The sequence below is a fragment of the Rhipicephalus microplus genome, chromosome 2 (assembly GCF_043290135.1).
Source record: "Rhipicephalus microplus isolate Deutch F79 chromosome 2, USDA_Rmic, whole genome shotgun sequence".
NCBI lineage: Eukaryota > Metazoa > Arthropoda > Arachnida > Ixodida > Ixodidae > Rhipicephalus > Rhipicephalus microplus.
Genome location: NC_134701.1, coordinates 281,443,512 through 281,461,753, shown reverse-complemented (window position 1 = coordinate 281,461,753; position 18,242 = coordinate 281,443,512). Strand labels below are relative to the sequence as shown.

General features: G+C 46.0%; 2 protein-coding genes across 3 annotated transcripts in view; both read right to left on the bottom strand.

Moving 5' to 3' along the window:
- Positions 1 to 156, bottom strand: part of LOC119163224 (lysosomal alpha-glucosidase) — a 23,227-nt gene extending 23,071 nt beyond the window's left edge. Inside the window, exon 1 of the mRNA XM_075886009.1 lies at positions 126 to 156. Within this exon, the coding sequence (XP_075742124.1) occupies positions 126 to 156 (31 nt within the window). The remainder of the gene's footprint in view (positions 1 to 125) is intronic.
- Positions 157 to 8,208: 8,052 nt separating this feature from the next.
- The window catches only part of LOC119163214 (lysosomal alpha-glucosidase), a 28,928-nt gene continuing 18,894 nt past the window's right edge, over positions 8,209 to 18,242 (bottom strand). For both annotated transcript variants that reach the window (XM_075882137.1, XM_075882138.1), the window contains exons 14-21: positions 17,848 to 17,999; positions 17,578 to 17,726; positions 16,804 to 16,888; positions 15,306 to 15,493; positions 13,173 to 13,261; positions 11,588 to 11,637; positions 8,745 to 8,894; positions 8,209 to 8,322 (exon numbers count right to left, since the gene is read on the bottom strand). In XM_075882137.1, the coding sequence (XP_075738252.1) occupies positions 8,257 to 8,322; positions 8,745 to 8,894; positions 11,588 to 11,637; positions 13,173 to 13,261; positions 15,306 to 15,493; positions 16,804 to 16,888; positions 17,578 to 17,726; positions 17,848 to 17,999 (929 nt within the window). In that variant the 3' untranslated portion in view covers positions 8,209 to 8,256. The remainder of the gene's footprint in view (positions 8,323 to 8,744; positions 8,895 to 11,587; positions 11,638 to 13,172; positions 13,262 to 15,305; positions 15,494 to 16,803; positions 16,889 to 17,577; positions 17,727 to 17,847; positions 18,000 to 18,242) is intronic.

Genomic DNA, 18,242 nt, shown 5'->3' with positions numbered 1-18,242 from the left:
TGCGACCTGCGGGTCAGCAGCCGAGTACCTTAGCCACTACAGCCACCGCGGAGGGGCTATAAGCGAAACTAGACGATTGATAAATTCAACTTTTTTCAGTTAATCAGGAATCCCCTCCTACAAACGAGACCTTGCTTCTGTCGGAGTATCGATCATTTGGACCTGTCATGGACTCTGTTTAAAAAAAAAGTCACAAAAGCACTTAATTATGTGAATAGAATCATTAGAGATTTACTAATTATTATTAATAAAGCTTTTCGGCATCAGGTCGGTTCTAAATGTGAGCTTAAAATTAGAATTGAGCGAAGCCAGTTTTGACGCGAGTGTCACAGAGCACGTACTGATCTCGGTGGCGGCGTCGGCGTCGTTGGCTGTGAGCGAAAAATCGGTGTTGCCCTCGAACGAGAAATTGAGATATATGCAGATAAGGTGAGTGGAAATATTCGGTGAGTGGAAATTGAATTAACCGAGGCCTTCCTCGTGAAAGTCACAGATCTACTCTAGGGCTTGAATAAACTACGCCGAGAACAGAAAAAAACCCTACACAGGCGTCATTTAGTATATTGCGCGTAATCGCACCAGTGGGTGGTTTAAGGCCGCACCAATTACAAAGCGCTCGGGCACAATTGATTGTCATCATCAACGGCGTAGCGAGGCCAACAAAAAGAGTATAGCTGCGCGTAATTTCTTACACGGACGCGCAGTGGTTCGCTGGTTCGAAATAAGATGAATTACGGCTCAGCGGGCAGTTAGCAACTGCGTTTGCAGTATAGGTATGTGTTCTATAGAAGAGTTTCAAGCGACCTATACGCTAAGCGCACAGACGTTGCTTCTTCTCCAGGGGTGCTTGATCGTGAAGCGAACTCCGGGAAGCGAATGAGAAGACGATGCGTAGGGGTCCCGCGGTTATTCTACCGTGTTCTACTCTTGAAGGCGAAGCGCAAGCGCCCTCAAGTTTTTTCGTGGAGGTGTGGTACCCAAACATTCAATGCGGTGAAGTCACTTTTCAGAGGGTGTCAAATTAGTCTCGACACTGAGACAAGACGTCACCATTCGGTCACGTGGTTATACCGTCGGACGTTCGGGCCGTATGAACGCCAGATCATATATGGGGCGCATATTGCTCTAGCACTTGGCACTTGGAAACGCGGTAATTCATTCGCCAGACACTTGCCACTTCGTCGATCGCCCAGCACGTCACCACCAGGCGGGAGGTTCGGGCCGTGTTCGGACGCAATCTCCTCCCTTCCGTATGACGAGAGTCCACAACTGCATGCATACAAGTTTTGTGTATGAATCGGTTAAATGAAAGGTGATTGAAAGGTTAATGCACAAGGTGAACTGCGTTTTAATGTTGAATATCTAAGCACAAGTATCAGTTGGTGCGGCTATGAGTGTAGATTCCCCTACATAGTTCATATAGGACGGCGTTCATATGCGTGCGCAGAGGGGGTAGACTACCCTTGCTGTCCCTCGTGTGCGCGCCTATGATGGCGTTTTCATTCATGAATGCACTAACTCACATATACTCAACCTATAGCTTCGGTGCGTGTGCCAAGGAACACCTGTGGGCGTCATTGGAATATGCATGTGTACGGAGATGTGAGCTTTAGCAATCGATGTGAGCATTATTATTATAAAATGTGGTAACAAGATACGTGAATATTTAATCATTTCTTGGGTTTTCCTTGTCGCAAGAGGGATATGATTGCAATACATAGCTTATAGTGGAAGGCTCCAGAAATTTCGACCACTTGGATTCTTTAACGTCCATGACTAAATATACAGGCACGTGGCTTTGGGTATCAATGCGGCCCTATTGGTACGTGCACTCAACTTCTAAATAAGGCACTATAGGACGGGACTTTGTAAGAAGCGACAAGAACAAGCGCTGACTAACAACAGCGAGTCTGTTTCGCCTTAGCGTAATATATAGCCACGAAAAAACTAGAACAAATATTAAGGCAGCTGTCAAACCTGAGAAAAGTGCGTGGCTGGGCAGCCTTCTTTCTTTCTCCCCGTATTTATGTTTCTTTCGTGTTCTCTTTTCCAGTTTTTGTGTTTTTTCTCTTTAGTCCTACTTTCCCTCTCAATAGCTTGCTTTCTTTTTCTCTCTCTCTCTATTTCTGACTTGCTTCCTCTTTAGATCTTTATACTTGGTTTGCGTTGTCATGTTCCCCTAGCCGTCGCAGTAATGCCCACATTCTATATCAATGTCAAGGTGCTACATAAACAAGAGGAAAAAATTCTCCTTGGCGCGAGCGTGCGCTCAGTATGCTACAGCTGCTACATACTGTATGTTTTCGCTGGGCTTATATCGTAATGAGGGCGCTAAGTGAACAAGAAGAACAAAACTTGCGTTAATGTCGTCATCGAAGCTCTTGAGGAAGAGGAAGAGATCTTGTCTTCACCGAAAGCGCGAGCCATATAAACACGCGACAGCTGAATATATGCTATAGTGTGCTTCTGGTCTGCGTTATACGCCAACCATGCGGCAAACATACGACAGCCTGCCCCACTAAAGTGCCCCGCACTTAACGAAATGACACAAAGAGAAGCACTACTATACGTGGGTCAAGGAGTGGTTGACCACTGGCCATAATTTTCACACATGCATGTACGTGCCGTAACGGAGTGTTTGTCGTCATAAAATTCCATTTCACGTCGAGTGGTCGCAGCTAAATTTAAACGCGCGGACGACGGAAATAAATCCGAAGACAGTGCTGACACTAGCAACTGGTGTTTTTTTATTGGAACCCTCTGCAGAGTGCACATATATGTGCGGTCACTGTGTAAGAATAAGTGGATGTGGCTATACCTGCAGTTAAAAACGTGTGGTAGAAGATTACACAGATTAAACAAAATTAGAGGAAGTTGGACACTTGTGATGAAGGTCGTCTATTTTTTCTTTCCTTGACAGCACAGCTGATACAATCTGGGCCTTTGATTTTTATGGTGATAGCTTTAATGATTACCGTGACGAACGTCCACGTCCTTCCTTTTCGCAATCACTTTCATGAAGAAGGCATAATTAAAAAAAAAACGCCCATTGTTAGTGTTGGCACTACCCTCGTGTTTCTTTCCTTCGTCCGTGCGTTTCAATTTAGCTGCCACCACTTGACATGCAAAATCACCATCTCGCCCAGATGCAAATCATTAAAACAATTTTATTTGTTCTTGTTTTTCCGGGCGTATATATATTCCGCTGTAAGGCAAAATAAACTCGTTGTTGTTAGTCAGCTCTTGTAGTTGTCATGTTTTTTTATGTCCCATCCTAGCGCTGTTTTCAGATGTTTACTGAGCGCGTTTCTCAATCATTTCGCCTCCATCAGAATCCGGAACGCAACGAGCGTTCTTTATCTATCAAAGGGCCCTCCCGCCTTAGAACATCACATGTAGTCATAATCCATGGAAATGCGGCCACCAAGGCCGGGATTCGATCTCGTGACCTTCGAGTCATCGTTAGAACACCAAAACCAATAGAACGATGATGAATCCACTGCGAGAAAACGTAGGCGGGAAACGCCATGCTGCGCACAAGACGTGCGATGAAGAGGGCGCAAGGCGAGCAATAAAAGAAGACTAAGAGTTCAACCAGGGCAACGCGGGTGGTGGCATTTTCTCTGTCTCAACAAACACGTTGGCGAGTACAAACAAGGCAAGGCACGAGAGCAATTTCAGACAGCGACGCTCTCTTTGCTCCTGACCACTGACGCGTAGATATAATCTTAAAGGTACACTTCGCAGAGTGTTTCCCGTAAACCAGGTTGATATTCATGAGTTCTGCAATACATAAAAAAAGAGTGTAGACGGGTCTTACCTCAAAAGTAGAAGACACCCAAAGGCAAGCATCGCGAAAATTGCGGCCCACCAGCTTTAAAAGCCACGCTATGCGTGAAACCTCCCGACCTACATCGAGCAGCTGGTGCTCGAGTGTTTTACCTTGTCCTTTATCTTTCTTTTGGCCTAAGTTTATCTGCTGGCGCGTTCAAGTGCACGACATGCACGAGCAGAGATACCACCTTTCCCATGGAAGGAGCAGGCAGGTATAACAAGGACCGCACCCGGAAACTCGTCCGCAATATTATTTTGTTTGACGTATTATTGTCCGCGGTTCGCCTCAATTTACAGCTCTTTCGGAATGGACGCGACCACTTTTTGTGCCTTCCTGCAGTCCGTGGGTTCTGGAGCTGTGACGCGGCACCATGCAGTGGAGTTTTGCTGTTGACTGCAGCGCCAGAACGCAAAGTCTTGCGAATAAATAAAAAAAACAGGAATAATGTGATGGCGCTGGTCGAAATGGAACGCGTCCCCCCCCCCCCCCCCTAAGGTCCCTCCCTGCATGAGTGCGTGGATTGCGGCCGGGTTGCAAGGGGACGCCAGGCATGCATAAACTGTCAGCATAACTTCCATAGTAGCCCATGTCATACAGTTTCCAAAAATTAACTAGAGGGGACTCTGGCGCTGCAATCGTTCAGCGACCATGGGAATAATGGGTAGTACACACATTTGCCTAGTCTTCGTACTTGCGGGCGGCGAATCGTACTCGCGGCTTCGTTTATTGCTGTTTACGGTTTCGTTTAAAAAAGAAAGAACAAACCCTTTTGAACTTCGTGACCTGATTTGAAAAGGTAAGCTTTAAAAAATTAAGGTGGTGAAACACAACCGCTGAACATTTGCTAATTTATGTTTTCGTGAAAAAACAGCTCCAAGGCACACGAACACACACGGAGCCAGAAGCAGGCCAGAAGTACAAAGATTAGACAAATGTGTGTACTACCCATCGTTCGCATGCTCGCTGAAGCGCCGTGCGTTGCAGCTCCCATAGAGTTTCTCAATATTGTGGGAAACTCTATGGCAGCTCCCATAGACACTAGCGCCAGAGTTCCCTCTATTGTATATTAGGAAACTCTATGGCCCATGTATCTAGTAGTCGGCGGCTTGTTGCCACCGTCGCCATCTAAGTACGGAGAAGACAACTAACAGCTATGCTAACAGCAAACAAAAAAATAAAAAATAAATACGACGTCGCAACCGGAAGCGAGAGCAACGTCGTGCATTTGCCCTACATGGCGCGAAATTGAAAAAAATTCTCAATTGCTGACCTTTTAGTTGCCTTTTGATACGCGATTTTCTTGCGCCTTTACGGCTCGTCAATTGCGAGCACGAGAGAGAAGGAAGACCAACAAGAAACATTGAGGAGGAAGCAAGGTTTTTTTTATTAGCCAAACAGTGTACTTCCAATATACACTGAAAACTTTGCAGATGAGTAAATTGTGGTGCAACTGTTCACGAGCTCGATAGTTCGAAAACTGACGTTGCCCGATCGCGGAAAACCACTGCGGCGAGACAGCAGCCTTGATCATATTACTTTAGCAACCTTATATAGTATAGCGTTTCGTCGCTTAGCGAGTTGCATTCATCGTCACCAATTGATTGATTGATTGATTGATTGATATGTGGGGTTTAACGTCCCAAAACCACTATATGATTATGAGAGACGCCGTAGTGGAGGGATCTGGAAATTTAGACCACCTGGGATTCTTTAACTTCATCGTCACCAAAGGCATGCTGGCCGTGTGCCTACGAATGCAGTTGGCAGTCACGGGAGCGGCTATCTACACATTCCTGCACATTCTGTGAGCCAGTTCAGCTCCGACATGTGAGGCCAGAGAACAGCACATAAGCAGATAAATGAACTACGGAAGTATACGCACGAAACTACCACGCAAAAGTGAATGATGTCTCGTTCGCCCGGCAATGCGCCGAACTAAATACAAGCCCATTGCCCGAATCACCCGCCATTTATGGTACTCGAGGAAAGAATGAGGGAACCGACCATTTAGCCAAGTGTCAGATAAACCTTAAACTAAAAAAAATCTATAGTTCATTTCGGCATATTTAAAATTATTACTATTTGAAAAAAAAATTCCTACGAGTTTTCGGGTTTGCATATTTGCCCTGCACCTCACCTATAGTCACACTTCAATTGTCGGCGGGCGTTGATTGATGCCTGCAGCGACATTAGGTTTTCGACACTTTTAGATGCGGAGCATCTAATACTCGAGGCTTGTAGTGCGGCGCCGTCCGCAAGCTTCCTCCTCCTTCTTCCACCATATGTGCATCCCATCCTCCTCTACACACCGCGCGCGCTTCACTCCTCCACCATCTGTGCAACCTTCCTCCTCTACACACCGCGTGCGCTTCTCCTCTTCACGAACATTCGCTAGCTCTATAATGTAGCGCGCATGCGCCGTCACGCTTCGAGAACATCGGCAGCTGACGCGCGCGCATGCGCCGTCGCGCTTCGAGAACATCGGCAGCTGACGCGCGCGCATGCGCCGTTGCGCTTCTCCCCCTTCTCGAACATTCGACAGCTGACAGTGCATGCGCCGTCGCGCTGTATATATACTCAAGGTCGGTGCTCGCTCGCTCAGTTGCCGCTCGTTGGTTGGTTTGTACGGCGCGTCGACGTCCGAGGTCGCAATGATCGACGTCCCTTCGACCAGCGCCGGCCAAAGTGTTGGCAAAACCGCAACCAAGTCGTCGTCCGAAGACAAGGCAGCGCGGAGAAGAGCTCGCGACGCCGAACGTAAACGTCGGCGTCGAGCGGAAGATGCTCAACTTAGAGAACGTGAAGCCGCTGAGAGACGTCAGCGTCGAGCAGCAGCACCGGATTCGGCCGCTTTGAAACGTAAGCGTCGACAAGAGGACCCGGACTTTCGAAAACGGGAAGCCGAGTGCAAGCGTCGGCGACGAGAGGCCGATCACGATGCTGCCCGCGATAGTCGAATACATGGCGTCGCGACACTCGCTGAAACGCGCAACGAACGACGACTGCAAACACCACCAGCCGACAACCATTCGCGGAACCTGCATCGACCACGTCTTTGCAAATTTCGCCCTACGACCGCTGCAACCCGATCCACTCACTCTTCACTTTACCGACCAAAAAGCCATCGTGCTCAAAGTTCGTCGCAATAAACACCGCCCTTTCGCATACGTGTCGTACGTGTTCACTCATTTAACACCCCTCCTACAACCACGTTAACCAATTTAGCCAGCGACCCAAGTAAGTCGCAATTTAACACCCCATTTCACAACCACGTTAACCAATTTAGCCATCGACCCACGTAAGTCGCACTTTAACACCCCGCTAACCAATTATATGCTCCGCATCCTCCTCAGTGTTCCCCCGAGGGAAGTTGCGGGCAATTTTTTTGTTCCAAATTTCATTGACCGTGGCGGACGCGTGCTCGTGTATTTTTATCACGTTCATAGGCATGAAACTCTATCATCACGTCTGTTTTCTGCGTTATCCTAGCGGTCAGTGCCAGTGAACTTGAGATGGGGAGGAGCGAAGAACGCAGCTCCCTTTAAGGTCAGCGCAACGCAAAGCTTTGCGTCTCTGTTGCGCATGCGTCGTGCGCCGAACTCTTGCGGGGCCCCATTAAGTGACGAGCACAGCGTAGCTGTGCCTAGAGTGTAAGACACAAACAATTGTGGCCACACATGGAAGAAAGGAGGTATGCGCATCGCGTTCCATTCTGACTGACCCCGTCGCAATGGGCAGAGGCTTTCTGCGAACACACATCCCGGCTGCGGTGGCTGCATTTTCGATGGAGGCGGAAATGTTGTAGGCCCGTGTACTCAGATTTGGGTGCACGTTAAAGAACCCCAGGTGGTCGAAATTTCCGGAGCCCTCCACTACGGCGTCTCTCATAATCATATGGTGGTTTTGGGACGTTAAACCCCACAAATCAATCAATCAATCAATTTCTGCGAACACCCTTTGGTATTTACAGTGCCCTTTTTTTTTGCGCAGACAGAACGACACAATTGTCTGGATCGTGAGTTTCTCTTTTGGTACATTTCATAACACACAGATAGTGCATAGTTTCACAGGTGGTTGCTCATTGCTGTTGCCCCGCCGTAGTGGTTTAGTGGCTAAGGTACTCGGCTGCTGACCCGCAGGTCGCGGGATCGAATCCTGGCTGCGGCGGCTGCATTTCCGATGGAGGCGGAAACGTTGTAGGCCCGTGTGCTCAGATTTGGGTGCACGTTAAAGAACCCCAGGTGGTCGAAATTTCCGGAGCCCTCCACTACGGCGTCTCTCATAATCATATAGTGGTTTTGGGACGTTAAACTCCACATATCAAATCAATCAATCGATCAAGAACGCGAAAAAAAAGTGACAAACGATCTCCATCACCGTAAATGCAGTTCTGCTTTTTATTATCACAAAGCCAAGGTTGCTCAAGTTGACCAAAAAATGGCGAATGCTTCGGCAAGGGGCTCCCACACGTCTAAGATGGTCAGCACCTGCACGTTGCAAAACGATAAACACAAGCTAATGAAAATGTTCAAAAACGCACTTTAGCAACTAATATCCGTCATTTATTACGTTAAGCATGCTAGATTCTTATATGCACAGATGAAATTCGTCGCCATACGGTCAGTATGGCTACGACCGCAACCTGCACAGCGGCCAGAAAATACGTTGTCTATATACGCCATTGTTTCGGAGAGAACTGCTATAAAATAATAAAAAAGATGTAAAATTGATTATTTTTACTTCCACCGCAATACATAGGCAAACAAAAAATACAAAAAAAACTTCTCGAAACGTTATTTTTTATAGTCAAATATCGTGCCGCTCTATCTGACATTAGAAAAAAAATGGCAGAAATGATCATTCTGTATGAGTGCTGCTATTGCGCACTCTGATCCTTTTTTCGACATACCCTCGTCTGGCGGTCGTAGCGGAATTCCAGGCTCCGGCCTTTCAGTGAGACAAACTTGGGTTTCTCCCGGACCCCGAACACGGCCACGGTTCCCAGATGCAAACCATCGGCGTAGCCACGGTGGACTGCGCTCACCACAAGTTGGCTTCTCTGTAAGCATTGAAAGACGCACACAAGGTTTGTAGGTGTGTACAGGAGCAAGGAAGCTTTAGTCATATATTAAACTGAAAAAAAAAAGGATGTTGTACCGGGTAAAGCATCAAGCCTTACAGTCACTTACAACCTAAAAATAAATACAGCCGCAAAACAGAGTTGCGCTTGTCGATTGCGTATACGTTGAGAGTCGTGCGAAGTTGGTTCCGTTTGAACCGTCATTCAAGACTGGGAGATACGCTTCCCCGTTCTGTGCCTTCTGTGGTGACATCGGGGATATTGAACATTTCATTTGGCTTTGCCCACAGTTTGATGTGCAAAGAGCAGCGATGATCCGCACCTTGCGAAAAGGCTGTCATATAGGCACCGGACAGTTGATGACTTCATCTTTCCTGAAGGACCCGCGGCAACTAGGAGGAACGTGCAACGAATTTTGTTGGTCTTCCTGCGAGACACTGGGCTGTCTGACACGTGGTGACACTTTCCAAATGCAGGAGATGCTCAGGCAGAACAATTGCCGGCCATGCAGGCCAAGCTAACCCCGCCTGCTGCAATACAACCACCACCACCACCGTTTGGATTGTAAGTGCTTTTACATGCAGAGCGCTTTAGGGGGCCGGGCTACAGTGGCTGTAGCCGGGCTGTCGTACGCTGTCGTATGCGGCCATCTTTGTATGCTGCTGGTAGCTGCAAAACGACGAACAACACAGCCGCCTAGCGCAAAAAGGAAGTGTCGTTCTTCAGGCGTAATGAGTGCGGAGCACTACTTTAGGGGCCCGGGATATCGCAAAAATAGAGGCAACAAGAGGTGTCAAGCAAGAAATAGAATAGTAGAGAAAGAAAAGGAAAGTATTCAAATAGAAAAATAAGTAGATAGACATAGAACAAGTAAACAAAAATAAATGGAAGGAAGACAGAAAAACGATGACAAGAGGAATAACGAGAGGACTGAAGAACGAACATCGAATATAAACAAAGGAAGCTGCGCAATTCCTTCAGGCTCAGCACCGCTGGCATAAAGCTACCCCAATTTTTAGGAGTGAAGCTCCTTAGGCCGTGGGTCATTCCCTCCTCCGTATGTAGTATGTAGCCACCTCTAGTTCTCAATATATGCCGTTGTGTGTGTCTTTGGGAATAACATAACTAGAGGGGATTAGTGGTTTTCACAGCGTATTTACGGAGTGAATGACGATGAGTGTGGCGACGCACTACGTTCATCCCTCCTTCCGTGTCTCCAACCTTCCGTGCGTCCATTCGTTCACCCGTCCGTCCATCCGTCTTTCTGTCCGTCGATCCATGCGTGCGTTCGTCAATGCTTGTGTCCGTTCGCGCGTCCGTCCGCCCGTCGTTAGTTCTTGCTTCCAAGCATCCATCCATGCGTCTGTCCATCCGTCCGTCCGTCCGTCCGTCCGTCCGTCCGTCCGTTAGTTCTTGCTTCCAAGCATCCGTCCATGCGTGTGTCCATGCGTCCATCTGTTCGTCCATCTATCCGTCCAGACGCACGGACAGAGGCACGGACGGACGGACCGACCAACCGACCGACGCATGAATAGGCGCATGAACGTAAACAAAAACGAACGGATGAACGGAAGCATAACGGAAGTGTAAATACCACACAAAGAAAACTGACCGCCCGTATTTCCGATTTTGGCTAAGCGGTGATGTCAGAATGTCTGATGAAATTTGCCAGGACATTCAAGTATTTGACTAAAAATCACTGATACAAACATGTGTCTGCATGTTAGGGCTGTAAATGAAGGTATGTTACTTGTTCTTAGGTTAAAACCAGCTAAAAAAACAGAGGTCACAGTACACGTGTCGCCTAAGGAAGCCTAATTCCAGAAGATATGAGAGTAGCACTGGCGCTGGACTAACCTCGCGGTTCTGTCTTCGTTCGTGAAAGAAAAAAAAATCCCAGTTTCGCCAAAAGGGCGAAGCAATAAATGCGATAGCAACATATTAGAATGTTTTGCGAAGCAAAAGCTAGTATCTTTAGAAGAAATGATAATTGTAGTAAACATGCGCTTGCTAAGTAACCATGTTTCCTGCGGCACGGCCGCAGTAAATGTCCACAAGAAGGCTCGCGTGACGGCTTTGATATACGAAGTGGGGCTGGCATTCAACTCACTTAGATCCGCTCTCACGTAACTCTACAAAACGCTGTTGTAAGAGAACACGGCTGCTCCAGGTAGACTTTAGGCGCCGTTTTTTTCTGTTGAGAGCACAGCTCGTAGAAGCTCCCGCATGCTGTGGGGGCACAAGGCGTGCGCTGATCGTTGCCGCGATTGCAATCCCCCCCCCCCCCCCCCACACACACCCTGTTATTCGTTGGCGAGATAAGCGCGCGTGCAGACGAGCCCGGCTGGAAAGGCGATGTTCGCTCTGCAGTAAGAGGAGGCTAGCGCATCCTTCACCGTACATACATACATACATACATACATACATACATACATACATACATACATACATACATACATACATACATACATACATACATACATACATACATACATACATACATACATACATACATACATACATACATACATACATACATACATATACGTGAATGACGGCAGCGACGGTGATGGAAAAAACCAGCCGAGACTGTCCATATAATTGCTATCGCAATAAAATAAGAAACTCAATTCACTTAGACATAACTTGTAAGATTAGTGAAATAAACTTACATCTATGAGCATGAAGGTGTACGTATTGTACTGCTCCCGTTGGACGGTGTCTGCAAAAAAATTTTAAAAGCGCGTTAACGCCACTAATACGCAACACTTCCTCATGGGATGGCATTAGATTGTGGTAAAGCACGGGTCAGTTAGTATGAACCGGCATTCACAAAGAAATTCAGATATGCGCTTATTAAGGCGAAAACTTTCGATGCCTCCTCAAACGGGAGATTTCACCTCTGGCGGCGACCATTCCGTGGCATCGAGGACGAGTGATGAAACAAAAATAACGAGATTACGTCCTCACGTGACGTCATAACGTGCCCTGGTATGACGTCGTGTGACGTAACGCCACAGGATGCCGTTGTAGCGCCCTCCTTTGGGCGGTGTGTTCCCTACGCCCTTCCTTACGCATCAACCGAGAAGAAAACGAAGATACCTTTCACCTTCGAGTCGTCTTAGTGAGTGCACAAGGAACTCTTTGAGCGTTCAAAAAAAAAAGTGAGCCTTCCGGATATGTGGACGTAAGAAACAAACGAGATATATTTAGGGTGAAAATCTTGCCGCACACACCTGTAATATTTTCGTTCTGTGGAGTTTCGAATAGGAATGTTCCATCTGGGTCAAACACAGCTATACACATGTTCAATGGCATGTTCAATTACTACTACTACTACTACTACTACTACAACTACTACTACTACTACTACTACTACTACTACTACTACTAATAATAATAATAATAATTGCATGAACAACAACCAGATAATCTCTGCGTATATTGCTGTGCCACCGCCTTCCTAGCATTATCGCGAAGTGCCGTAAAGACTACTTTCGCACCAAAATTCGCATTGAAAATACCGTAAGTTGTTCAAATGTTTTATGTTGAATTCTACGGTACATCATACTGATCTCCGCTTTTTTTGTGTGTGACTTAGATACAAACGGGTTTTTTCGTGTTATAATACAAACTTTACCTTCAGTGTACTTAGCTAGAGTAAACAACATTGTGTATGTGTACTCAAGTGTGAAAAAAAAAACCTGTGGGAGTTCGTGTGAAGGCTATCGCATTTACTCGCGCTGTAACAGCCCTATTGACAGCGCCATTTACTAGCATAACGCCAGCACAATAGGCTTACTGTAATGTATTCTAGCGCTATCCAGCCATCAAGGCCACTGAAGGTAATCAGACGTAGTGAAAGGTCAATATTAATGCATTCGCATTGCATTACCACTAAATCATAACAGTATTTACTCCGTGCCAATGAACATGAGAATTATTCGAATCTTTCATTACCAATAGCGACGCATTACGATAAGTGTGCGTCATAAAGCAAGCAACTGAACAGGGTGTTCTTGTAGCACACCTCGACTTGATAAGACATATGCTAGGGCTAGTTGGTGATTGGGAATCAACACGTTTGCACAGCGCAAGACTACGAGTAGTTACGACGTAACTACAGAAGAAGAAACAAGAACAGAAACAGCGTTCTTTCTGTACTTGTCTCTTCTGTAGTTACGTCGTAACTACTCGTAGTGTTGCGCAGTGAAAATATGTTGACACCCAGACTATAACGACTACGTTTTGACCTACCTATGGAGTCTCCGTCATCCCAAAATAGTTCACCTCGAGCCATTCCTCTCTCGTCTGGGGCAACTGCAAGTGACAGCGGGTTTCTTCGACTGGCAGAAAGAGAAAGATAAGGTCATTCAGTATACGTCGCTTCCGAGTCCATCTCACGATTTCTGCGACACTGTATCGCAATAACTGCAAGTTTGGATACAACATAGAATCAAAGCACGACACGTCCTGTACGTTTCTTGAAGCTCGAGAACAGCTTTAGTCACCAACAAACCAAAAGCTGTGCGAGTTTTCGTATTATGCGATGGTAGCTTGATAAGCCGTCTGAAACAGTAAGGAAGCGACCGAAGGGGAGTTATTGATTAATTTGATTAATATGTGGGGTTTAACGTCCCAATTAAAACCACCATATTATTATGAGAGACGCCGTTATAGTGGAGGGCTCCGGAAATTTAGACCACCTGGAGTTCTCTAACGTGCACCCAAATCTGAGCACACGGGCCTACAACATTTCCGCTTCCATCGGAAATGCAGCCGCCGCAGCCGTCATTCCATCCCGCGACCTGCGGGTGATGGGGAATTACTGGAGAAGCTCGCTTCTTAGACAGGCGCAACCAATGAAACCAACAAATAGAAACAGGGGGAATGAAAGGTTATTGGACAGACGGAGAAGTTTAGCAGAAGAAGATTTTCCGGTTTGCTAAACAGCATTGGAGAAGGGATAAGAGTGGATAGAAAGGTAAGAAAGGAAAAAAAAGAGAAAGGGTTGTAGATACAAGAAAAAACAAAGGAGAAAAGAAAAGAAAAGAAGAAGTGCACGCGCACTGCGGCACAGGAGTGTCACAGTCGTTGAGCGAGTCCGGTTGACCGCAGGAAGTTCATCAGCGCCTTCGTCGCTTTTTGACTGGAAGCTCGAACATTTCGGAACTTTAAAATTGTAACAATGTTGATTCTTGGCCTAGTTGTTACTTGCTTATTGACATGCTTTGCCCGCAAATAACACAAACGCAAAGCAAAGAAACACACAACGACAAGCCGCTTGTGCTTGGCGTTGTGGGTTTCTTTATTTGTGTTTGTGTTTTTTTCGGCCAAATCATGTCATTAAAATTTAAAACTGATTGCTCTGAAAGCGGCCAGTCTTCGAAAAGGACTGACGTCGATGAGAGCTGTTGTCCCTGGGTGGGGCTGTAGTGAGGATAATAACAAGGAACGTGCGCAATGGTTTACTCGCTGCTACAGTGACCACACGCAGCACTGTCTGCCATTCCGATTCGGAAAACGAAATTGTTCCTGAATGATACTCCAAGTCACAGTCGGCAGAGGGCTGTTGTTTCGGATCGGAATAGTCCAGATGGAATTTGAAGCAACGGATCCAGTTGGTGAATGAAGAAAACCGGTTGTATTCCACAATAAATATGTTACGTCATGCCCGAGTGAGCAAACTATTAATGCTGCATCGGTTCTTGACAGCGGTATGAATTCCTGCACGTATTTCATGAGTGATCCCGGCAGAATTACCGGCATGTTTTTGCCGTCGATGCCAAAATGACCTGAAAGACACAGTTATGCCGTACCCTTTGACCTTTAATTGGTGACAAGATTTCTCTTGCTTCAAATACTAGTTGGTCCCGTGTACAACGACGTAGAACTGATGACAGACACTGCAGGGCTGATTTCAGGTCTGTCAATATGCGGCATTTTATTGGCGAGTCTAGTTTAATAATTCGAAGTGCACCGTGGTGTGCCGCAACGGTCCAAGTAGTCGTTTTAGACATTCTAAAATGATAGGTATCAGATTTTGCTCCTGCAGTACGTTAACAGTTGTTGAGCAATCGGTGTAAAGTCGGACATTTCAAACCAACAGATGGTTGCCAAGGAACGTTATTTGTTGCGTATAAGTAATAAATTTACCCTAAATAGAAAGGAATTAAGGTAGACAAAACAGTACCTTGCATCGTTGGGGTGCCAACTCACAACCTTCAAGTTAAACCGAAGGGCAGGGAAGTCTGGGCACTAATGTTGAGTCACTGAATCAGGTTGAATGATTCGGTATCTTTACCTGTCTTTCAGACGCGATTCGTATGAACAGAATGTGTTAAATTTTTATTCAAGCCACCTGGTTAATACTTGAGGCTGCATTCCTACCTGACTTCCGTTGTGGCAGCCGGAAGTTGACAGGGTATTATGGATCCGCCTCTAACCAGTACTTGGATGGTCCTCAAGGGTGCCTCAAGGAGGTGGAAACCGCCATTCGCTTCACTGTAGACGCTTCCGTTGGCGTTCAAGTCATACCACACCCCTTTGGGTATGTACGTCCGTACACTGCTGCAATTCTGGGCAAACAAAAATGAAGTGAAAGGGAAGCTAAAGGGATTTTAGAATTTAATCAAACTTTTTTGTTTAGGAAGAACCGACATTATTGTTGACGATGCCATAATTGTTTTCGCGGTTGTAGCAGCAGGAGCTTTAGAACAAGCAAAATAAAAGCTTGTCCTGCTTCACCCCCGCGAGCGCGCTGAAAGTGTGGGCGTGGAAACATACGTCACCTTCGTTTCCTCTGGCCCGGAGCAAGTGTTGTTTTTTTTTATCTGCAACCATGGCCTCCGTGACTAACCCATGACGTGCCGTTGCCGGAACTAATAGAAAAGGCCACACTTCAGCAGTGCTGCTGCTGCAGATGGCGTGGCATGCCGAGAATGACGCCACCGTGTTGGCTCAGCGTCTCAAGAATCCCGGAGGCCACAGCCACTGTCTTTTTCACCAAAAAGGGCTATTGGCGTTCACTTTTGAGAACTCCCGCGTCGCTTTTCTAATTCAACAGAGATAAAACTGTCCTTACACGCTCCTAAGTCATTTTTTTTAGAAAAGTGCTTCAGCTTTCCCTTAAGAAGACAAAGCAAGATTGACTGAAGAAAAAGTGGATTCCATTTATAAAGTCAACTGCTATTGTTACTTCATTAGGTATTTGTGCTGATGGCCACGACATCACAGATTCGACTCACGGTCATCGCAGCTGCATTTCGGTCAATGCTGATAAGAAAACAAAAAAGAGAAATTGAAGAAGGAAAGAGATGCAAGTAACCAGTCTCTTATTTCACGTTAAGAATATCTGTCATGTTTGTCACATGTTAAATGACAAGACAAATTTGATGCGATACCCTGAAGCTTAATGTAAACCTCTGCAGTACAGCTGTTGCGCACTTCAATTCCGCTGCAAAAGGATCATTATGGAGAAACTGAAGGAAAAAATCACCTTTACTACTCGACTTTAATATGCATTATACTTATTTGTTCGCTTATATCACGTGACCTTAATATATTTCCTTGCTGCTTGCGTCATATAGATTTTGTTGACGGAAATATCTTTTTCAATTTAGTACATCGCCTATTAGAGTTGGAAAGATACTTACTAAAAAAGACAGAGGGATAAGCACTTGTTAATTGCAGAGTGTTCACTAGTTTACACCTTACTGAGAATAGAGTAATGGCTATTCACTTAGAGTTAACAAAAACAACCACTATCTACCATTACAGCCTGCTCAAAGATTTCTCGCTCATCGTAAATACTTCACGGCTTCACAGCCCTACATATTGACCATCGCATGATAATCACTTTCCCTCTTTTCCTGCTTAAACAACCTACCTCGTACAGGACGGGGTTGAATAATAGGCTGGATCCCCACAAGAACTGCTCGTCAATGTCGTACGTGTTAGGGTCTTCAGGAAACCTGCACATCGAATATGTATAGTTTCAGCTTGACAGATAACGCTGCGAATGCAGTTATTCAACTGTTCTTGGCACATTGGCAGAAGCGTAATTTGATCATCTCATTTTGATTATTACGTCTTACTCAATAATCATGGTACACGTTCAGTGCTTCCTGACGTGACTTTTAATAAGGTACGTCTATGCATATCTTCGAACACCGTATATGCTACAATCAACCGTGACAATAGCCCCTCACTTTGGGGTTTTATATGTCACAAAACATACTGCAAAAATTTAAAAAATCGATAATCTAAATGGACTTGACGGGGCTAAATGGACTTGACGGGGAGCATCTGCGCAAGAAAACATTAGTGCCGCGAAAAAAAAATAACAGTGAAGTACAAGAAGACGGGATATTATCTTGTTATACGAATTCGCACCATAAGTATTTCGTTAAGATATACGAACACACACGCTCAACGTAATACTCTGCTAGAGCTTCTGCGTCTATTCACTGATCAGAACATGGGTAACGGCTCTTCACATTTACACGGTGACATTTTATTGTCCTTACGCAGAAGCACATCGTTGAGTAAACAAACATGGTACTGACAGGCACAGAAAAGCCTCGTCTCAGCTTCCCTCGGGAGAGATTGCTAAACGTGCCAGACTGTTCAACAGCAAAGATGGCAAAACAAGTGCACCCACTCGAAGAACAGCGGCCTGGCGACCGTCTCCCCGTAGACGTGACTCCTGTGGAACAGCGTGTACAGGTAGGGAAGAAGAGTGTAGCGTAACTGTAGCGCATGCCTAGCGACTTCGACGACCGTGGGTCCCATGCTGTGTGGGTCCTGATCCTGCAATCAGCCGGAAGATGTCTCTAAGGAAGCCACTCCGAGATATTCTCTCGCATATACGAATGTTATTCATTGCGGCGCCTCACGTGGCAGCATTGCCCCCAAAATCACACACACACACCCTACTTCCGTTCATGTTGTGGCTTCTGGAGAACGGGTAGAAGGCGCCCAGCTCGAACCAACGCGCGCACATCTCCTCGGTCGCGTCTTCGAAGAAACCGCAGATGTCGGAGCCAGTCATCGGGATGCCGTACAAGCTGAAACTGAGCATGCCTGAAAAGCGAAGACAGAAGGCGAGCGGAGTTTATTATTGGAAAAAAAAAACAAATGTCGACCCCTTAGGGCCAGATTGTTGTAATAAAGGATCAACTTACCAGTTCTGAGCCACTTGATGGTGTATGGACACTTCGATATCCGTATTGCCTTTTTTTTTCCATTTGGTGGAAATCATTTGCTTATCGCCGCGCAAAAATAAATCCTAATTACCCCTTTATGAATATTACAATGCTTAGTTTT